Source organism: Sus scrofa, chromosome 4 (assembly GCF_054392235.1).
Source record: "Sus scrofa isolate SSC_HxYL_T2T_F1_AM1 chromosome 4, Sscrofa_HxYL_maternal_Yorkshire_Landrace_v2.0, whole genome shotgun sequence".
NCBI classification, from domain to species: Eukaryota; Metazoa; Chordata; class Mammalia; order Artiodactyla; family Suidae; genus Sus; species Sus scrofa.
In genome coordinates this window covers 130,878,319-130,902,049 of record NC_139386.1, presented here as the reverse complement: position 1 = coordinate 130,902,049, position 23,731 = coordinate 130,878,319, and the positions used below count along the sequence as shown (strand labels likewise).

Sequence of the window (23,731 nt, the reverse complement as noted above, 5' to 3'; positions counted from 1 at the left end):
CATATGCATTCCTTCACTCATGTTTTTGCTTTAAGTATTTGTCTTTCCCAGAATACCACCCTAATTTGTGTTTATTACATGTGCTTTTATACTGTCCATTATTATTATTATTTCTTAATAGCCACACCCGTGGCATATGGAAGTTCCCAGGCTAGGGGTTGAATCAGAGCTGCAGCTGCTGGCCTACACCACAGCCACAGCAACACTGGTTCAAATCCACATCTGTGACCTACACCGCAGCTCGTGGCAACACCAGATCCTTAATCCACTGAGCGAGGCCAGGGATCAAACCCGCACGGATACTAGCTGGGTTCCTAACCCACTGAGTCACAATGGGAATTGCATTCTACAGTTCATTATTTTTTTATATACATGGTTCTCCTTCAAGCCAACTTGAAAGTTCCTGATGATGATATGAGTATCTTCTTCCTATCGTCTACCTTGCCTCAACAGAGCACACTCTCAGCGTTTGTTGATTTAAGAACTCACAAATCCTCTCTTTTAATTAAAGTATGAGAGTTTGGGGAAATTAATTTCACATCTACATTCTGACTCCACATTTTTATGTAAATATATTCTTTTTTGTATTAGGGAAAACAAATTTAAAATAAATTTAAAATTAAAAAGCCATTATAAATATAGATCATCAACAGGTAGTCAGCATTTTAAAACACTTAATAATTAATTATCTTTACCAATTTACTTTCATTTCTCTTGTTTTAATTTTTCCTTCCATTGGAAATCTGTCAATAAAAACACATGGCAAAACTTTTATTATTATTACTTATTTTAACAAAATAAAATCTTTTTGAAATTATTTAAAACATATTTATTTTCTGTACCTGATAGTTATCCGATTTGGATCTTTGTTCAAAGTATTCAGTGTTTTCTTTTCATTTATCCTTAATTGTACATCTAGAAATTCCTTGCAGCTGGCTATCATTGTGACCTAAAAAATTTCGGCATTTGTCCATTTAGTCATGTCCGATCTTTTCTTTCACCTATTTTATTTTTTGTGTATTTATTTCTCATGCTGCCTTGGGACATCACATTTAGCTTAAGAGAGTTTAAAATTTGCTTTATACATGTTGTTTCTTTAAAGATTCATTCATTCACTAACAAATGTTTATAAACACTTGTCATATGCCAGACACTGTGCTACACACCAGGACAATGCCAATAAGATTGTAAAGATTAAGAAGATAAAATTTAAAATATTCAGCTTAGCACCTACCACACAATAAACAATAAATAAAATGTAGCTTTCATTACTACTACTCTCACTGCTGTTATATTATATTATTATTCTTCACCCTTCCATAGTTTGCAAATTATTATCCCTATTGAGGCTAACTTTGTAATGAAAAGAATGCTTTAGGTATAAAGAAATTTGTATTCCAGAGCCTAATTCTGCCAGATGACTTTGAGCAAAGTACTCTGCTTTGGTTTCTCACACCTGTAAAATGAAACTAACACCTTTTCTAATTCTCTTTCGCACTTACTGAACTCAAAATCAGACGAGCTAATGTTAACACTAGAGATTTTCTATTCTTGATTTTTTTCTCAGTTAAGAATAATATTTACATGAAAATACAAGCCTTCTACTTCTTATCAATTTACGTGCAATTTTTGGTTCAATAATCTTATCATAATAATAAACTTAGGTATTTTAAATACAATTAAATGGTTTAAATTTGAAAATTAATATCAATGTCACGTTCCACGTTCACATTCCCAGTAAAGAAGAAGGGACCAATACAGTAGCCAGGCGCCAACAATATGGGTATGGTTCTATTTACTGCTGTAACTGAAAAGTTGCCCCCGCTGTTGCTATCTTAGTATAACCTATTTTTACTTCATTTTCTCCAAAATCAGTTGTCTTTACTAGTCCATCACCAATACTATTCTCTTTCTACTGTTATTGTTATTCTGATTCAAAGGATTTAGGAAAGAGTTGCAAGCTGGTGGCACAAGAGTCCCCCATTGTCCCCCACTCCTGGCTCACCTTCCTGACACATCATGCCGAATCATCTTGGAATCTGTCTCAACATATTCTTTGTCAACCTATTACAGTTGGTAGCCACCACCAAGGTAATGGGTATCATCATATAAGTTAAAAGGTAGTTGCCGCCCTTTCTCTGGGTACGAAATTTTCCTAGCCCTGGTACAGAGATCAACTGAAAATATAGCCTAAGGAGTCATATTCCATATCTTATGATCAAAGGTACGTAAGGAGGAGAAACATGAACACTATTAGAAATGCTTTCTTTTTTCCTCACTTACTCAAATTATACAAGATATACAAATTTCCCCTAACATTATTTTATATCATTATGTACTTATTTTCTTATGAAAATTAATTTACCAGATCTGATAAAGTTTCTTTTCCACTGATTGTACAAAATTTCTTCACTGTCTCAAATGTAATATAGTACCAAGCCATCAATCTTCCTGCCTCTGTGGGAAAAGATGGAAAAATAAACACTACCCATCAGCTGAAGCAACTTGCATTTTCATCAGCTGAAGGAACATTCCTTAACATCTCTGCTGTACCTGTACAGTATCAGGTACAAAAGAAACCAAAAACCTAGAAGGCACAGTCTCTGGAACTTATAGGTTAGGTAGGGAGAGAACCACAAGTGAAATGGCTAGACTAGAGAATAAAACCAAATTAACAGTCATATTTACACACACTTAGGTACAGAGGAAAGTAAGCCTAAGAGAAGGGTCAGTGAGGGAGAACATGGTTTTGAGTAACCAACATGCTTTGGCAGAAAGGAAACAAAGCCATTATGACCTCAGGGGAAAAAACAAGATTTGCTTATCAAGAGTAAAGTTTAAAAGACTACCTTTAGGAGTTCCTGTTGTGGCTCAGCTGAATGAACCCGACTAGTATCCATGAGGATGCAGGTTTGATCCCTGTCCTCAATCAGTGGGTTAAGGATCTGCGTTGCCATGAGCTGTGGTGTAGGTCGCAGATGCAGCTCAGATCTGGCGTTGCTGTGGCTGTGGCGCAGGCTGGCAGCTGCAGCTTGATCCCTGGCCTGGGAACTTCCATGTGCCATTGGTGCAGCCCTAAAAGAAAAAAAAAAATACTGTAATGAGAGCTGTGGCTTGACAAATATGACTACAAGTTCAGGTCGAATCCTTGCTCTACCACTTACTAGTTAGGTGATCATGTGCAGAACACTTTCCCAGCTTCTTGATGTAATGTGGGGAGAAGAGAGTATGTGTCTCATTTGTTTGTTGTGAAGAAGGTTAAATGCAGTAATGCATGCACAGTACTTAATCACAGTACCTAACACTAAATAAATGTTGCCTACTTTTATTATCAAAACATGAATGACAGACTTGGAGGCACTTTCAGAGCCCTGAAATGCTCTTAAAGGTGTTTACAGACATTAGTTTTGATTTCGTAACAAAAGGACCACCTAAAATTCTTGAGCAATCTTTTAAATTGGAATTTGAAACTATTTTGAAATAGAAGGTTAGGTTGGTTAGGAGGGGTAGGAGAAGGAGTAGAGTGAGTAAGTGAAATGCCATTCATTTAAAAGGCTACCTGTTTCCACTATAAGTTGTAAAAAAATTACGAAAAATTTCAAGTATTATGGATACACACAGAAAACAGCTGGGAAGAGGAAAACGGCATACTGCTTTTCAAGGAAAGGGCTAACATTTGCGTATGTGCTATAGGTTTTGATAAAGAAGGAAAGAATTTGACATTCTCTCACTTACAGGCATCAAGAACATGGTACAGTAGACAGAATTTAAAATGAGGAATAGCCGCTTTCCCAATTAGGAGCCTGGTGCATATGTTCAGACAAAACATGAGTAACAGTAGTTCATGAGAGGGAGCTTCTGGGAGCACTGTGTGAGACGGTGAGAATATGGTTACCAAGGAAACTAGTATGTTACCCTTTAGGGTGGATTAAAGATGCTCCTCTTATCCTAGGTGTTTATAAATTAATATAGGGTATCTCCCTGCTAGAGAAAATGAAAGATTTTGAGAAAAGGTCTGATACTTGCTAGCTTATTAGTAAGGATGAAGATTTCCTAGGTAATCTATTTATTTCCTAGGTAGGCATAAAAATAACCTAGAAAGGAAGCCATGAGGAAAATGACTTAAGGAAGAAGGACTGGAACTTTAACCGATTTGCAAGTGAAGAGAGGAAATAAGCAACTTGCTATCCATATAGCTTTTTTTTTTTTTTTTTTGGTCTTTTTGCCATTTCTTGGGCCGCTCCCGCAGCATGTGGAGGTTCCCAGGCTAGGGGTCGAATCAGAGCTGTAGCCGCCTATGCCAGAGTCACAGCAACAGGGGATCCGAGCTGCGTTTGCGACCTACACCACAGCTCACGGCAACGCCGGATCCTCAACCCTCTGAGCAAGGCCAGGGATCGAACCCGCAACCTCATGGTTCCTAGTCGGATTCGTTAACCACGGAGCCATGACGGGAACTCCCCATATAGCTTTTGAATGATGAATATCCGCATGGTAGGAAACTGAAGATATTTCAAAATAGAAGTGAAGAGCTGGGATGTGGAAGTGGAAGTAGAGGCCTTGCGAATGCACCTCTTCCATCTCCTACTGCCCCAGCTGCTGTGTTCTGAATCTATCAGTGTGTGTGTGTGTGTGTGTGTGTGTGTGTGTGTGTGTGTGTGTGTGTGTGTGTGTGTGTGTGTGTGTTAGTAGCTCGCTCCATGGTGTACAGTGTAACTGCCTGGTGCAGTGGGTTAAGGATCTGGCATTGCTTCAGCTGTGCAACCAAAAACAAAAACAAAACAAAACAAAACAAAATAAAACAAAACAAGAGTTGAGCTTGCTGAGTTAATAAACACAAAGGACAAGCGTCCAATGATTGGGTATTGTTATAATACATACTTTCAAAGTAGAGTACGTGGCCAACCTGGGCCCAGAGGAGGAGCCAGTTAAAGGGTATCATGTACAATACAGTATTTATTCCTCTGAGAATTCAGCTATATTCAATGTTTATTCTTTTTTTTAAGGCCATACCCACGGAATATGGAAGTTCCAGCACTAGGGAGTGAATTGGAGCTGCAGCTTCTGGCCTACACCACAGCCACAGCAACACCAACTGCGAGCCACATCTGCAAACTACACTGCAGCTCAAGGTAATGCACGATCCTTAACCCACTGAGTGAGGCCAGGGATAGAACCTGCATCTTCACAGACTCTATGTCAGGCTCTTAACCCGCTGAGTCACAAGAACTCCAGATTTTATGTTAACCTGCTGTGATAGTTAATTTTATATGTCAACTTAACTGGGCCATAGAGTGTCCAGATATTTCGTCAAATATTATTCTGAATGTGTCTGTGAGGATGTTTAAAAATGGATGGATAGATGCTAAATGTTAACAGACTCTGATTTTTTAAAAATTTTTCTAAGAGTTCCTGTCATGGCTCAGCAGTTAAAGAACCTGACTAGTATCCATGAGGATGCAGGTTCAATCCCTGGCCTCGCTCAGTGGGTTAAGGATCCGGCGTTGCCGTGAGCTGTGGTGTATAGGTCAATGGCTACAGCTGATTCCACCCTTAGCCTGGAAACCTCCAAAAGCCATGGATGAGGCCCTAAAAAAAAGACAAAAAAACCCACACAACTTTTCTATATTTCCCAGATTTTATTCAGTAAAATATCTTTTCATAAAAAGATTAATTTGCCATAATGAATTAATGTGTCATAATTTCCCTGCAAGAAACTTCTTTTTTTTTTTTTTTTTTTTTTGCTATTTCTTGGGCCGCTCCCACGGCATATGGAGGTTCCCAGGCTAGGGGTCTAATCGGAGCTGTAGTCTCCGGCCCACGCCTGAGCCACAGCAACGCGGGATCCAAGCCACATCTGCGACCTACACCACAGCTCCCAGCAATGCCAGATCCTTAACCCACTGAGCAAGGGCAGGGACCGAACCGGCAACCTCATGGTTCCTAGTCGGATTCGTTAACCACTGCACCACGACGGGAACTCCCTGCAAGAAACTTCTAATCATGAGTGCTAAAAACTACAAAACATTCCTTCTCGCTTCTATTACATCCTAAATAGGAGAGAGAGGCAGAAAAGGGGCCCAAGTAACCATCCAGAGAATCAGTGGTTGAATAATTAAGACCTGGCAAAAGGATAGCTATAAGATTTATAACAGGAATGAAGCAACCCAGAGATGTGGGCATTTCAACCTCTGCTAAAAGTCTCCAGAATTAGCGAAGACAAACTCCATGCCTGTCGAAAAGAAGCTCTATAATTTTATACATGACTCATATAAATGTATCATGCTAATAATGTTGATGCCCTTTTGAGAACTGACACCATAATTTTACCATCATCTAAATTTTAGTAAAACAAATTTTTTAAATTTAGTCTTAATTTAAACTGTTAAAATTACTAACAATGATGAAAGAATTACCAGTTGGCTTGAAATTAGTATCTTCATCCATCTTTATCAAGTCCAGAGATGATAAATCATTCAAATTCTTCAAACACAATTCTATTCAATTATAGAAAACACATTTTTACTTTAGTAAATAAGGAAACAACACAAAATGGAACTTATTATTACATATTCTGAAGTTGCATTTCTGTGTAATTATTCTGGGAAGAACTATGGTCCCTACTTAAGTGGCTTAAAAAAAACATCATTTAAATAAAAGAACCAACTAATATGCTAAAAAAAACTTTCTAATAGTACAAATAATACAAATAATAACAGTAACAATGAATGATAACATGTACAACCTGGAGTTTTAAAATACATTTGTATTATTTAATCCTCAAAAAAACACAATATGACAGATATTAATATGATTTCATACACATGTTAGGAAACTAAAGAATAGAGAGGCTAAGTAACTTGCTCCGGGTCTAGGTAACTGCTTTACTCCCTGACTTCCAATATGGCAATAGTTTTTCTTTTCTTTTTCAGCCATATCTGCAGCATAAGGAAGTTTCCAGGCCAGGGACCGAATCCAAGCTGCTGCTGCAACCTATACCACAACTGTGGCAATGCCAGATCCTTAGCCCACTATGCCAGGCTGGGGATCAGACCCAGGCCCCAGTAGCAACCCAAGCCACTGCAGAAAAAAGGCTGGATCCTTAACCCGCTGCATCACAATGAGAACCCCTCTTTTCTTTTCTAAACTTTTATCAGAGATGTATACACACAAAGTAAAAAGAGTCAAATAGTTCTACAGAGATTGTTCAGAATAACACCAGTCTTTCTTCTCCTTGTAGTTTGCCACTCTCTGGAGGTACCTACTTATGCCCATTTTAGCTGATGATTTTAATATTTACTTCGGCATCTCTGAATAGGACACTATTGCACTTGGAAGGAACCTCTGAATAAGAATCAATGCAAGTGCGCTCTCACGGACTGTTGGAGATCAGAGCAACCTGGTAGCCTATTGCATACAGTGTTCTCTGTTCCCTGCTATGAAGCCCAGGAGATTGGACAGAGTTAGAGCAGAGCGTGGGAATACCACAATCTATTCAATCTTACACAGAATAGCCACTCACAAAATCACAGCTTTCAGAAGGCGAGGTTCTCTGAAAAGTACTTTAGCTTAAGCAATACTGCTTAGGCAGCAGTAGTTTTAAGTGTTTGGCTAAGTAATAAGGCTTTTGAAGTCTTTGCTAATTTTCTTAATTACCCACTATTAAATTAACATTGAATAAGTTAATCAAGCAAACAATAATGCTTACTATAGCTGAGCACTAAGTTTAAGGTTTATAGCAGTGAGCAAGATAAGGCTCTTTATAAAACTTACATTTTACTGAAGAAAGCAATCAATAACAAATGAATAATAAATACTATAGTTTCAGGTAGTAAAAGGTATCATGAAAGAAAATTAAGCTGCCAAAGGACCTAAAGAATAATAATTTTATGCTTTTATTTAATTAAGCATATGTGTATTTCTGATATACAGCTTTAAAATTTCTGATTAAAGAAAGGATTCAGTCATCCTAATTTTTCAACATAAACACATTACTTTTTCCAAGAACAGGAAAACAGCAATAATAATACACAAGTTGTTTTGCCTTCCTCTCTATAAATATGGGTTTAAACAAAGTAGTTCAGAAAGCCTCTCTGAGGAGTTGATATTTGAACTAAGACCTGAATGTAGTGAAGGTTCAGGCCATGAAAAATACACCAGAAGTGTTCCAAGAGTGAGGAGCAGGAAGTGCAAGCACCTGAGGAGGGAACAAGCTCGGTGTGTTTAAGGAACAGCAGGATGGCCGATTTGGCCAAAGTAGAATAGAAGAGGGAGAGTGACAGAGATAAAGGCAGGGGGACATCAGATAGGACTCTGTGGGTTCTGGTGAAAGTGTGCATTCTATTCTAGGAGTGGGTGGGAGAGCTCCTGGAGGATATAACCAAATCGAGGAAACAGCATATTCTATGCTAAGGACTCTTTCGAATAAATTTAAGGCAGACTTTCAAGGAAACTAAAACATTCTCTCCAGTTATATAATAATTTGGCTATTCTTTATAAGCAAATCTTAGCTACCCTATAATAACTGAACACAAGGCAAATATGCACTATGAAGAACAGCTAAGAAACGTTAAATCATCATAGTTATCAGAATACAGCAAGGTATTCCTTGGTCTAATTTCTTGTGTATTTGATCATTATGATAAAAAATATGTGCTTTAAAAACTCCATTACAAAATCTGTCAATACATAAAGGATAATAAAACTATTTCATAGATCTGTTTTTCAGCAGCAGCATTATGAAACCGAGCTGCTGCTTATCAGCATGTTTCAACAATATTTTTCAGAAAGACAATTTTACTACTTCATACTTATCTCTGCAATTTTCTTTATATGTATAGTCAAGTAAAGGATAAAATAAAATTGGCTAAATATTTTTAGGGATCTAACGTTTTTTCTTTTACTGGAAGACAGTCTCAATGCAATGAAGAGGTAGCAATTTCTAATCCTAATAAATGCTCAAGAACATTTTGATATTTTAAAAGATAAGTAATGAAATACTGAGTGACTAACTGAAAGCTAAAACTGAGGTTTGATAGAATACATCATTAGCACAGATTAGAATGAGAAGCCCATAATCAAGCTAGGTTTATATCTTCAATTAAACTAGAAAAGGAAAAAAAAAAAAAGAGCTGTGTACTTATGGGCAACATTTCCAAACACCAGGATCATTTAAAAAAAAAAAAAAACCAAGTTAATATATTATACAAATGAAGATATTCTGAGAGAATAGATTAATTCAGAAAAAAGTACATGTGTACATGTGCCAACCTGTAAAAAAGAAATAGTTCATAATATTTTTTTCTGCAAACAAGGTTACTTTGAAAAATACAAAGAGTATTCTTATCTTCACAATAATGGGACTTTTTCATTAAAATTTATAGAATATAATTTTTTAGAAGGAAATGCATCTAACCTTGTAATTTTGATTCAATTCCATCTTTGTTCAATCCAGATGCAAAACCTATATGTTTTGAAAATGTAGTAAAATAAAATAGAATGAGCTTAATTTATCTTTATAGGCTCACCTTATACACCAGTTAACCAGAAAAGAGTAATCTAATTAAATCTTAAACAGAAAAAAATTAGCTTAAGGAGTTAAAACAAGGCTTAAAACTTCTACAGAAAATAAACACTGCTGTGAAATCCTTTCAATATCAATTGGCTCTCTTTTGTTTATTTTACTGTATAACACCCGACCAGGAATACTATACGTGTCCCCCCCGCCCCAGAGATCTACAAGTTTTAAACCTCTATGCATTAGAATAGAACTATAAGTCAGGTTTTAATTTTATTTCTGCAATCCCAAGTATTTTTATTTTATAACCTGCACCACACGAAAGAATCCTCTAGAAGCAACATGTGTGTTAGCTTGAGAAGCAAGATGAAAATTCCAGCAGCAACAGTATTACTATATACTTTGATTTGAATACGAATTCAAATAAAATTCAAAACTTTTTTTTGACTTTATTTTAAATAATTTTAGGCATTTTTGTTATTTTTATTGGAGTTAATTTTTTTCTAAAAGTGCTACTTTTAATGGTATTGATTTAAAGACTTATTAAAAGACTGGGAGTAGGAGCTCCCGTTGTGGCTCAGCAGGTTATAAACCCAACTACAATCCATGAGGATGTGGGTAGGATCCCTGGCCTGATTCAGTGGGTTAGGGATCCGGTATTGCCAGGAGCTATGGTGCAGGTCACAGATGCAGCTCGGATCTGGTGTTGCTGTGGCTGTGGCGTAGGAGGGCAGCTGCAGCTCCGATTTGACCCCTAGCCTGGGAACTTTCATATGCTGCAGGTGCAGCCCTAAAAAGCAAAAAAAAAAGTAAAAATTTTTAAAAATTTAAAAAAAAAAGACTGGAAGTAAAACAGATTTCTCACGTTCATCAACTCTTGCCTCTAAACATGTCTGTGATCGTTGTTACTTCTGCTGCCTATTAGTTTCTATAATCTATTCTGTGGCCTATTATTATAAAAACAGACCCAAGGGGCTTGACAAAATGACTACTTTTCCAAATCAAAGCAACAAACCATAGTGAGACGGATTCTTCAAGGCTCTGATATACAGCAAGGTTGATCGTATCCATTCCAAAGCAATGTTGACATCTGTGATGGTATGCAACACTATCTCTGCATTTAAATGCTCAATAAGATGTCTGTGCAAACTAGAGGGGAAAAAACTTTTATTAGTGATATGTATTCCAATGCCATAAAGCTCTTACTTGTTTAGAATAGCATTTTGAATAATTCACTAACATAAATAATACACTCTTTGCTACTTTAATAATCCATGAAAGATAACAATTTTCAAAAATATGAGAAAACCTATAAATGTCAGTTAAACTTCTAAAAAGATAGGCATCTCCCTACTTCACAGCTCTAGATAAATTATTGCTTAAAAAAAGGGTGGGGCATGGATTTTATCCTATCTTCCTCATGAGTATTACAATCAAATACTTTACTAAATTTGCATTATTGTGCAAATTTTAAAGAGGTAAAAGGATACAAAAATTATCTTCCTTCTATTACCAATTTGACTTTTTATAACAAGGATGCATGCAACAGCACACTAATAAACACTGCTGAACAAAAATATTACATTGTCTTTTTTTAACTATTAAATTTCTTAAAAGGACACAAACTTTCTAGTTAGATTACTGAAAGGTTTCAAGAAAATGGCCCTAGAAATACCCTAATACATCAAAAGGAAAAACACAGGCTATTGTAACACTATCTTTTTGGAGTATTTTCTGTATTACCTGCTTTCTACAGTGTCACTACAAGCCAGCATCTGAATATACTTCTCTTTTGTACTTAACCGAGTCATAATAACTGCAGTTGCTGTAGTGTCAAACTGGAAGGGAATAAAAACGGAGAAATTTAGTAAAGAAGAGCACACGCTAATACCAGTCTTCTTCAAAAAACTAAGGATTTTCATTCTATATTAAACAGTTGTCTGCCTTAAACAATAGGTCGAAAAGGCCTTAAAAATGCTTCTGAATTTGAACATTAACTGAAAATTTAATTTAAAAACCTTCCAAGAGTATAGATGTAAAAATACCACTTTGGTCTCGATGTAATATAATTTTGGAAGCAGTAAGATCAAAACAAATTTAGGTGACTGGATGAAAGTTGTAAGATTTGGTGCAGTTTATATATACTCAAATTTATCCTATAAAATTATACATTTATATAGCATAATTTTTTACAGTCCTTGAAAAGACACTCTTCCTCAATGTTCCCTTAGTACCTATATGAATGACTTCTTTATTCAAGTCTGTCAGATCAGGCCATGTTTTGTAATGTGTATCGGCTGGCTTTTAATTGTCACAGTATCTAGAGACCACAGTATCTAGAGCCTTTTGTGTCAGGACCAAGGATGCTACCTGCTCTGCAGGGCATGGCAAGTCTACACAATGAAAAACTGATCCACCCAAAATGCCATAGCAGCCCCCATTCAGAATAAAAAACAAAAACAAAACCCCTCAAAACCAAAAAGACCTTTAAAGTGCACCCAGCCATTCATCGACCAGTGGGAGCTTAGAGGGAGGTGAGGGAGTATGTCTCCTTCGGTGAGGCTTGTTTTACTTCTACTGCTCTATTACAGTACATTTTCTTAGTTACATTTATTTTTAAACCTAATCTGAATTGGAAATGCTAATCTTTTAACAAAAAATAATTTTTTTTTTGCTTTTTACCTTTTCTTTAAGATAAAGTACAAACAGTGAAATATGATCACTTACTTGAGGTCGACCAGCTCTACCAATCATCTGTAGAATATCTGTTTCACTGTACTCTTCAAACATCCCTCCAGCATAATGCATTGTAGATTTGATAACTACTAGATGAGCAGGCAAATTTACTCCCATAGCTAAGGTACTAGTAGTAACTGCATCAGATTAAGGAATATTACTTTAAAGTCATATAACTTAATTGTTTCAGGTAAACATTTTCTTCTAAAAGATATATTCTTATAAATGTAACAAAAACTCAAATGTAGGGAATTTAGAATAAAAAGGAGAAAGAAAAGAACATTACAATGTAAAATAATACATCTTAAAACTGAAAAACTATTAAATTCTTACTTTTCAAATTGCACTGTTTAGTAAGATAATAAAGAACTAAAACTGCAAAGAGTTTACTATAACATGTATATACATGTATATGTATGGGTAGTTATATAATTTTTAGATTCTTAGAAGAAAAGCAGAAATAAAACAAGATACTTGAGCTTTTTTTTTTCTCTTAAAATATTTTCCAGCATATCTTAGAGTTCCCATTGTGGCTAAGTGGTTAATGAACCCAACTTGTATCCATGAGCATGCAGGTTCGATCCCTGGCCTTGCTCAGTGGGTTAAGGATCTGGCATTGCCATGAGCTGTGGCGTAGGTTGTAGAGGTAGGTGGCTCAGATCCAGTGGTTGTGGTGTAGGCTGGCAGCTACAGCTCCAATTCGACTCCTAGCCTGGGAACCTCCATATGCCCCAGGTGCAGCCCTAAAAAGACAAAAGACAAAAAAAAAACCTTCCAACAAATCTTGTAGTGTCTACAAGAATATGTTTTACTTACAAAGAACTGGTAGATCTCCAACAGTAAAAGCTCCTTCGACTACTTTTCTATCTGACAGCTCCATGCCAGCATGATGATAAGCAACACCGTGTATTAAGAGGTCTGTAAAAGAAACATATCATCTGCTATATACTGTTAATATTTCACCAGTAATCGGCTCCTTTTATCTACAGCTGAAAATACTATTCAAAAATTATCTCTAAACCTACCTCTCAATTTTGAATCTCTTATGGAATATGCACATTTATGTAACCTATTTAAAAAAACACAAAATTACTGGATTATTCCCATTAACATCAAAAATTCTTAGTGTATCAGTTATTTTGAAGATTACAGATATCAAAATATTTTCACAATGTCATTTTTTGAAAATCATCTTTAAGAAATAGAGAACACAACTTTCATACTGAGAAGTCTCTAATTTCACAATTGAATAAAAGCAAACAAACAAAAAAACCCCAAATAACTCAATTAAAAACTGGGCAAAAGACATGAATGGATTTTTTTTTTTTTTTTTGGAGATGACATCCAAATGGACAAGAGCATAAGAAAAGGCGCTCAACGTAAATAGTCCCTAGGGAAGTGCACATTTAAACCACAGTGAGACATCGCCTCACACGCTACCAAAAAGACAGCACATAGCAAGTGCTGGGGAGGATGCAGAAAGAAGGGAACCTTCGTGCATCGTTGGTGGGAATGTAAATTAATGCAGCCACTCTGGAAAGCAGTATGGAGACTCCACACAAATGTTAAAATAGAACTACTGTATGATCCGGCAAGTCTACTCCTAGGTATTTATCCAACAAAAACAGAAACACTAATTCAAAAAGATATACACACCACGCCCCTATGTTAACTGCAGTGTTATTTACATATCCAAGATATGGAAGCAACCTAAGCACCCAACAATAGATGAAGGGATAAAGAAAATCCATCCACACACACAGATATATACATCCATGTATATACACAGGAATATTACATAAATAATAGAATGTACTCAGCCATAAAAAGAATGAAATCTTCCCTGTTGTCACAGAATGAAATTTGTGACAACATGGATGAACCCAGAGGGTTAATATGCTAGGTGAAATAAATCAGACAGAGAAAGACAAATACTGTATCATTTCTGTCATGTGTGGAATCTAAAAAACAGAACAAGTGAACAAATAGAACAGAATAAAAACAGAGTCGTAGAACAAACAGGTGGTTGCTAGAGGGGAGAAAGGTAGGAAGTGGAGAGAAAGTGAGAGGGATTAAAAGGAACAAACTTCCAGTTACGGAATAAATGCGTCATGGGTACAAACTGTAGTGTGGGGAATACAGTCAATAATTACACGGTATCTTATATAGTAACAGACTGGAACTGGACTTATCTTAGTGGTCATTTGGAAATAATCGGAAATACCGAATCACTATGTCATATAATAGGAACTAACATAGCGTTACAGGTCAATTACACTTCAAAAACAGACTCAAAGAAAAAGAGGTCAGTTTTCTGGTTACCAGAGGCAAGGGTGGGGAGAGGGGAATCGAATGAAAAGAGTCAAAAGGCACAAACTTCCAACTATAAGATAAACAGGTACTAGGCATGCGATGCACCACATGATAAATACAATTAACACTACTGCATGTTATATATGGAAGTTAAGAGAGTAAATCCTAAGTTCTTAATACAAGTAAAAAATTTTTTTCTATTTCTTAATTTTGCATCTGTATGTATGACGGATATTCATGAAGCTTATGGTGGCCATCATTTCACGCTATAAGTCAAGTCATTATTCTGTACACCCTAGATTAACACAGTGCTATATGTCCATTATATCTCAATAAAACTGAGGAAAACAAGAAAATAAATAATTATAAATAAAATTAGCAAAAAAAAGGAAGAAAAAGAAAAAAAACCAAAAACCCCAAAGGCTCAGGCAACATTTTCTCTATCAGCATACTACCAATTAACTTCCTGAGGTAAACCAAAATTTTTCAAAATATAGAAATACTTTTTAATTTAAATGCATGATACAATGGAAAAAGTATTTTTTAAAAAGGTAAGGCGACCAGCGGACACAAAAGTTGGGCATGGTAGACTAGTTTAGAACCTTAGTAACAGACCCTGGGGCTGATGGGCAAAACGAAGTCTTGCGGCAGCTCGCAGACTGCGGCTGGTTAAAGGGGAGCCCACCGAGCAGCGGTCTCCCCACAGTCGACACCGGCCGGCAATGGCGTCCCATTCCTTTTCACTGATGTCTTTCTCAGGGAACGAAGTAAAAGCAGAACATACAAATGAGGTTCTATTCCACCGCTCCTCATTCCTAGTAAAAGACTGTGATATATGATAAATACCTCTCGTGTATGAAATAAAGAGGTGGGTAGGAAGAAATCTATGCTATTACCATCTTGTTTGCATGAATTTCACATTTTCCCTCTCTATCTACTTCTTAGATCTCATGTACTTTTCTGACTATAATCTTTATTTCAGTTTCTCTTACTCTCTCTGGCTCTCTACTGTATCTTATTGTTTAATCATGTTTTGTAAAGAAAACACTAATGTAGATGCTGCACCACAGAGATTTTTTTCTTAGGCAGCAACTAAAGGGATCGAGTTAAATCCTTAAAACTTGATTTTAAAGTAAAGTTATGAACATAGTAAGTAGAGTGTGAACAGGTGGCTACATAAGTAATTTTTCAATGAACTAAAGAACTAGAGATCAATCTTTTTCGTGGCTAGAAAGTCAAAGAATAATCCTCCTGCCTTGATGTACACATCCTGGTCGAAAAGACTAGAGGTGTAGCCACAGGGTAGACTGCAATTGGAAAGCTGCTTTGACCCAAAGTAAGCATATCCCCTCATACAGAATTAGTGAGAAAAATCAGTATCTACTCACATCCACATATAATTATCCATCCAATTTTAGTTTTGTGGTTCACCACTGAATATATTTACTGATCCCCCAGAGTTGCTATTAATGATAACAGCAAGTTAATACTAGTAGTAAGCATGTACCAGCACTCTGCTGAGTCTTGCTAAGACTGAGCAGTAAATAAGATGACCATGAGTCCTTCTTTCCTCCAGAAGTTCCAGTCTAATGAACAGAAGAGATGTTGAGAAAAAAACAAAAGAGTACTTCCTATAATGACAATAAGTGCGATGAATTAAAAACACACGGTGCCTGTAAGAGAAAATATAGGAATCCCAGGAAACTTCCTGGGAAATAAATATTAAAGGTGAGACTTGAAGGATAAATAAGAGGTAAAAAACCATTCTAAGCAAAGAAAAGATGCGGGAAAGCCCTGTGTAGGGGACACTCTGGTGTGTTCACAGAACAGAGAGGGCAACACAGTTTAAGCACAGTGAGTAAAGGAGGGGCATGCCACGGTTCGGCTGAACAAGTAGCTGGACATCACCTTACACAGGGTGCTGCAGGTGGGTTAAGTATTTAGGATTTTATCCTAATGATGATAAAAAAAAAAAAACTTTTTAAAAGATTTAGGTAGGAAAATGACATATGAGGATTTGAAATTTTATTTTATTTTATTTTTTGTCTTTTTGCTATGTCTTGGGCCATTCCCGCGGCATATGGAGGTTCCCAGGTCGAATCAGAGCTGTAGCCGCCAGCCTACGCCAGAGCCACAGCAATGAGGGATCCGAGCCGCGTCTGCAACCTACACCACAGCTCACAGCAACGCCGGATCCTTAACCCACTGAGCAAGGGCAGGGATTGAACCCGCAACCTCATGGTTCCTAGTCGGATTTGTTAACCACTGCACCACGACAGGAACTCCCTGGATTTGTAATTTTAAACAATCATTCTGCTATGCATATAACATTAAAATGGGACAAAAGCGTGTTTGTGGTCATCAGACAAAAAGCAAGAGATTAACAATGACTGGAACTAGGGAGGTGGCAGTACTGATGGACACAAAGTGATAAATTTGAGATCTCCTTAGAAGTAAGAATAGACAGGACGTGGTAACTGATTACCTGTGGGGAAGAGGGTGAAGGAGATGCCAGGGACAGGTTTCTACTGTCAGCAACCAGGGAGGTGAGGTATAATTAAGATGGGGAAGAGTGGAGAGGAGAGTTTGAGAGAAAGAACCAAAGTTCTCTTTAGGACACGCTGAACTTGAGATGCCCACAGGTACACAACTGGGGACGTCACTTAGGCAGATGGACCGGAGGCCCAGAGCTCAGAATGGAGGTTTGTGTTGGAGCCAGACATTTGGAAATTCACGGACATATACATATGTGTATACATATATTCTTTGAACCCATGTGATAATCAGATTCAAAAACCTAGAGTGTGTAATCAGAAAGAATGAACCTTGGATAGGATCTCTAGAATGGTAACACTTAAGAACTGGGTAGAAGTGGAGTTCCCATCGTGGCTCAGTGGTTAAAGAGTCCAACTAGGAACCATGAGGTTTCTTTCGGGTTCGATCCCTGGCCTTGCTCAGCGGCTTGGGGATCCGGCGTTGCCGTGAGCTGTGGTGTAGGTTGCAGACGCGGCTCGGATCATGCGTTGCTGTGGCTCTGGTGTAGGTCAGCGGCTACAGCTCCAATTAGACCCCTAGCCTGGGAACCTCCATATGCCATGGGAGTAGCCCTAGAAATGGCAAAAAAAAAAAAAAAAAAAAAAAAAAAAAGAATCAGGTAGAAGAGGCGAAAAGGGACTGCGAATGAGTGGAAAGTAAAGCCGGAAGAAATGTGGTAGAGGGTGATCATGGAAACACAAAGTCCAGAGTTTTTAAATAATGTAGGAGTGGTCCAACATGTTAGAAGCTCCTGATAGATCAATTAGCAAGATCAGCTTACTGAAAGATTACAAAAGATGCTAGATTGAAAGCGGGTTTAAAAAAAAAAAAAAAAAGCCAGCACTATGACTAATCTGGCTATGAAATAACGACTATAGGATCACAGTTGCACAAAGATTCATTGTCTTATGTAATTCTCCAAATTGCTATTATCGTTACTTTCCAGATGAGGAAATGGAAGCTTGGAGAGGTCAAGCAACTTGAAAAAGTCAACCCAATTTTCTCATCTCATCCATGTGATCGCTTAGTCTTTCCGCCTCCAAGACAAAAATTTAAAGACTTACCTCTGTTTCTGTTCCACCGTCATAATAAACTTGGCATCTTTCACAAGAATGGAAGCAGCCTGTTGTACACCTTTCCTTGTTGCACAAAACTAAAAATGAATGAGTAACTTTTGTATTAATCATATTAAAAAGTGAACAGCACACTAAAAATAAATAACCAATAATCCGTACCACAAGTGTGGGTTTCTGATCGGAGTACGTTTGTACAACACTGGCAATTTTGTAGTTGAGGGTTAAATCAAACTTAAATTCAGTTTGGTTATTACTGCAGGGAAAACCAAGGACCACTTTCCGAAGCTTCACTGGTCTATGTTTCTCATCCATTTTCAGACAGATAGCGGATCTTTCACCATCTGAAAGCCATTCTGCAATCTTTAAAAACAGAAACATACACATTAAAAATTTTTTCTAGTAAAGGTTTATGGCCAAAAAAGCCCAACTATAGACCATGTTAAAGTCAAGGTATAAAAATATTTAATCAAATGGTCTTTTTCAACACTATATATTCTAGGGACACTACTGTACTGATATACTACAGGAAATATTTTCTATAGTAGTATTTCAAGATTATACCCACTTTTCAACATGGTAAACTTCCAATTAATTATTATTACTTCGTTACATTTTTCCTCTTTAAGAGTCTAAAGTAAATGAATTAAGAGAAATTGAATTTCTCACTAGCACTGTAACTTCCTTGCTATTTTTTAGAACTACACCAAGATATGGCTTGACACTTTTGTGTTATCCTACTAGCTGAAGGGTAGTGAAGTAATGACTGGTTTAGATGGGCAAGGGTTGGCAACTTTTTAAACAAAGGACAAAAAAATCCTTGAGAGATGGCAGTGGCAAAAGCATGTTTCAGACTCAATGCAAGAATCCTTAATTTCTGGAGCTATGGAGAGCCATCCTTAACTTCACATAATCTGCTTAGGCTTTATGCCCTGCTATGAAACTGACCATTGCTTTGACAGGAAGATGGATTAATGAGTTTCAAGTTGCACAGGAAGGAAATGTTAAAACATTTTCAAGGTACTCATAGATAGAAATGAGAACAAGAAATTACAATTTAAGAGGAGCAGGCGGCTGAAGACGACGGACTTAATTTAGAGGAAAACGGAGGAAGAGGACTTGTAGAAACAGAGAGCATTCACAGAGGCAGTGATTGTCACAAAGGGGAAGAGAATTTCAAGAATTATAGGGTACTGATATTTAATAGCTGCTTACAAATCACAGAAAGTTTAGTACCCCAATGTGAAAAGGGGTAAAGGCCATGACCTGGCAAATTGCAAAAAAAAGAACTTAAAAGTAGTTGACAAATACATTAAAAATATTTACATCAGTAGTAATCAAAGCAGCACAAAAATTTAAAATAAGGTACCATTTTAAAACAGCAAATTTGAGGACTATTTAAAACTAATAACAATTTCATTATTATACTGTCCAGCATTAGAATACAGAGAAATGGCTGATAGCAGAAATGTAAATGAATATTTACTGAAAGCACTGTGTCCTTAGTTTTATATACCCTTTGACTCAGTTATTCTATTTAAGTGCATCATAAGGAAATAATTGTAATGTTTTCAAAGATTGATTTCAACACTATTTACGATAGCAAAAATTGGAAATAATCTACCATCATTCAGATATTAGATAAACAAATTAAAATAAAACCACAAAAATTGTATTAAATATTAAATAGGAGTTCCCATCATGGCACAATGGAAAAGAATCCTAGTAGGAACCATGAGGTTGCAGGTTTGATCCCAGGCCTTGCTCAGCTCAGTGGGTTAAGGATCTGGTGTTGCCGTGAGCTGGGGTGTAGGTCGCAGACACAGCTTGGATCCTGTGTTGCTGTGGCTGTGGTGTAGGCCAGCAGCTGTAGCTCCGATTCAACCCCTAGCCTGGGAACCTCCATATGCCACGAGTGTGGCCCTAAAAAGAAAAAAAAAAAAATTTAATGACATGAAACATTTGTAGCTAACACATAGTCATAAAAGAGTATGTAAATTATGATTCCATCAATACATCTAGAAGGACGAATGCTAGTTTCTTGTTGTTTATTTTATTCTTTTAAATATTCTCTATTATTCTTGAATATGAACAAAACAAGTTGTCATTTTAAGAACAAAAACGGGGAGTTCCCGTCGTGGCGCAGTGGTTAACGAATCCGACTAGGAACCATGAGGTTGCGGGTTCGGTCCCTGCCCGCGTTGCTGTGGCTCTGGCGTAGGCTGGTGGCTACAGCTCCAATTAGACCCCTAGCCTGGGAACCTCCACATGCCGCGGGAGCAGCCCAAGAGATGGCAAAAAGACAAAAAAAAAAAGAACAAAAATGATTAATTGTGCTAAAAAAGATAAAGGCAAAATTTTACATTAGGGTTTAGAGAATATAGCAGATTTTGGGAAAACAATCTCTAAGAATTAGCAGGAGAAAAAAGTCTTTTACGGTAGGCAAAGACATAAATAGGAGTGAGAAAGCAGAGACAGTATATTATTTTCCCAGTTTGCCAAAAAATTGAAGAAAAAAAGTTAGGACATACATTTGTTATAGAAAGTATAATATTATACAATTATTTCTATACATGTTCATGTACCCTATTAACCATGAGCTCCTCCTCAAGAGGAGAGTCTCTATGTTTTCACTTTAGCATCTATCACCAGTGCTCTTCACAATTCCAGGCACACAGAGTTGGGGGAGGTGGGTGCAGTCACCTAATCATTTTTATTCTCCACCATACTTTGCTAGACAACTAGAATAAGCTGTTTATAACAATCATAACACACTATTAGTCAAGTTATTACAGCATCTAAACTCCATGAATCTAAGACTTTTAGATACTAATAAACAATAGACTTGTACCACAAATATTTTTTTAAACCCAATCACCAAATTTTATGGCCCTAACACTACCTTACCCATGAGATCTAATCATAAACTTTCCATGAAACGCTTCCCTATTAAATTGGTTAGGTGATTTACAGGGAAAAAAAAAAAAAAAAAAAAAACACAAAAATCTCACTTTCCTCCAAGATTAAAATGATTAAATATTTCACTAAGTCATAAAAAATCTGATAGACTAAAATTCTAACTTACATCCTCAGCATTTGGAATTGTTGCAGATACAGCTACAAATCTCACTGGAATAATATTTCTGGGATTTTCCACAGCATGAGATAAAAACTGCACAGTTTTCATCCTGCTGACAACAACTTCAAGAGTTGGTCCACGATTTTCATCTTTTACAACATGTACCTGAGAAAAAAAATTAAGAAAGAATCATTAGCTATAAAAATAAAAATCTAGGAGTTCCCACTGTGGCTCAATGATAACAAACCCAACTAGTATTCATGAGGATGTGGGTTCGATCCCTGGCCCCGGCTCGGTGGGTTAAGGATCCAGCATTGCTGCAAGAGCTGCGGTAGAGGTCACAGATGCAGCTCAGATCTGGCGTTGCTGTGTGGTTGTGGCACAGGCCAGCAGCTGCATCTCTGTTTGACCCCTAGCCTGGGAACTTCCACATGTGGATGCTGCCTAAAAAATAAATAAAAATATAAAAACCTAACCAATTTAAATGTACAATAATATTAGCATTCTTCCTTAAGAAAATAAGGATTTTCCACTTGAAGGGATAAAGCAAATACAGAATTTGGTTGAAAATGTCTTGTTTCTTTCTATCCATTCAAATCAACTCTTTCATGTTTTTCTCTGAGAATGAATCATGTGCTCACTACCTCATCAATGAGAAACAGTCGAACCAGTTGGACCAAAGAGTTGTCTCTCCATTTTCTAGTCATGCTATCCCATTTTTCCTAGAGAAAAAAAAAGGCGAGTGGTTTAACATGATAAGGAATTATAAGTATAAAGATGTTGATAAAATTTCTGACATGCTACAAAGATGGGTATCCCAAAAAAAAGATCCCCAAAAGATAAAGATTTTTAAAATTTTAAAGGATTCTGATCATCTTGTGTTTAAAAAACTAAACCCCCATTTATTTTTAAGTTTAACCAAAATATTCAAAATTACAGTCTAATTACCTTTGTAAGCTCTGTCAAGTCCTCCCTCTACAATACACAATATTTGAGTAAAAGAATACACGCAATGTATGATTATAAACTATCCACAATACGGAACTGACTATTCGTATCTTTTGCCCATTTACTTCATTTGGTTGTTTGTCTTTTACTTACTGATTTGTTAGTATTCCTTATATACACTGAATACTATTACTTTTTTTTGTTTCTTCTACTTTGTGTTTTCTTTTAGCTTTTTTTCTCGGTAAAGAGAAAAAGATATTTTCTAATAAACCAAGGAAATAATAAAGTATAAATAACACCTACTGGAGTTGTCATAATAATATGGGCATGCTGAATCTCAAACAGGTCATCCATGACTGTATCTCCCGTGAGTTCTTTACAATTCAATCCTATTGGTCCAAATTTTTCTTTCCAGTCATCAAAACGCTGACTGCACAGGGCTTTTATTGGTGCCACTACAAGAATATATTTATTTTGAATATCAGGGCAATTTAAAAATTATTTTTACAATGTTGGTTAATAAAGTTAAGATAAAAATACATATCTAGGTGCTGCCTAATGTTTATAATTCCAAAGTTAACAATATAAATATACTACTTAGAACTATAAAGGTAATCATCAAACAGAACTAAAAACGAAAAAAGGAAGTGACAGCTCAGGAAACTGTAACCAAGAGTGAAGAAACGGTAGGGCAGGAAATTATCACTGTTGTGATCATGGATTTAACCAGGTACATAACTTACTTTCATGAAAAAAAATTAAATATATACCTAAAAAAGGAGAGTAGAGGTTCCTCTGGAAATTTCCAGAACTACAAAATGTTTGATGCTATTGTTCATCATGCCTGGTCTTTTGAAAATAAACATATAAAGGCCAAATTCTCAATTCCAATACTATTTTCATTTAAAAGTCTGGAAAAATGTGTTTTGAATTTAATGTAACAGATAAGACTAAATGTGGTATGTCTTTATTTAAAAAGTATGGAAAAACCAAATAATGATTCCTAGGTCTTGAATTTATTTCTTGTTTTTACCTCAATGATTTTTCATTATTATAATTAATTACTGCTCTTACAATAAATACATACTTACTGTAAACAATTTTAATGTTTGACCATGGCAATGGTACTTCCATTAACAATCTTGTTATAGCTAGTTCAAACATTACAGTTTTCCCAGAACCAGTTGGAGCACAAACCACAACATTCCTATCTGTATAAAGAAGCTGAAAAAAAAATTTTAAGCAATCATGGAATATACAGAATTTTTCACTCACATTCTCAATGTTTTAGAAAATATGCCCTAGGAAGACAACATGGAATAAAAGTTGAAACACCTTTACCTCTAAATCTAATACAATAGTGAGCTTGCTCTAGACCCACCACTGTCAAAACATAATACCATTAATAATTTATCACCTTATTTTGTCAAAGTAATATGCTAGACCTAGAAGAAAATAATTTCTTTAGCTTCCAGAGAAATTTTTATAAATCTAACAAATATAAACCAACCCACCTACAAAAATTACATG

The 23,731-nt window shown here is 36.3% G+C and overlaps 1 protein-coding gene across 50 annotated transcripts in view; it reads right to left on the bottom strand.

Annotated features, from left to right (window-relative positions):
* The window catches only part of HFM1 (helicase for meiosis 1), an 84,729-nt gene that overhangs the window by 38,270 nt on the left and 22,728 nt on the right, over positions 1–23,731 (bottom strand). For 48 of the 50 annotated variants that reach the window (XR_014844800.1, XR_014844801.1, XR_014844806.1 and 45 more), the window contains 16 exons: positions 23,293–23,425; positions 22,505–22,656; positions 21,898–21,975; positions 21,260–21,418; positions 18,337–18,537; positions 18,166–18,254; positions 13,279–13,322; positions 13,070–13,171; positions 12,245–12,390; positions 11,261–11,355; positions 10,533–10,666; positions 9,416–9,463; positions 6,417–6,497; positions 2,366–2,457; positions 843–949; positions 696–743 (listed from right to left, as the gene is read on the bottom strand). Coding sequence is in view for 17 of the 50 variants with exons in the window: in XM_085024045.1 (XP_084880171.1) it covers positions 696–743; positions 843–949; positions 2,366–2,457; positions 6,417–6,497; positions 9,416–9,463; positions 10,533–10,666; positions 11,261–11,355; positions 12,245–12,390; positions 13,070–13,171; positions 13,279–13,322; positions 18,166–18,254; positions 18,337–18,537; positions 21,260–21,418; positions 21,898–21,975; positions 22,505–22,656; positions 23,293–23,425 (1,709 nt within the window). In the remaining 33 variants the exon portion in view is untranslated. The remainder of the gene's footprint in view (positions 1–695; positions 744–842; positions 950–2,365; positions 2,458–6,416; positions 6,498–9,415; positions 9,464–10,532; positions 10,667–11,260; positions 11,356–12,244; positions 12,391–13,069; positions 13,172–13,278; positions 13,323–18,165; positions 18,255–18,336; positions 18,538–21,259; positions 21,419–21,897; positions 21,976–22,504; positions 22,657–23,292; positions 23,426–23,731) is intronic. The other 2 variants (XR_014844831.1, XR_014844832.1) reach the window with 1 other exon arrangement.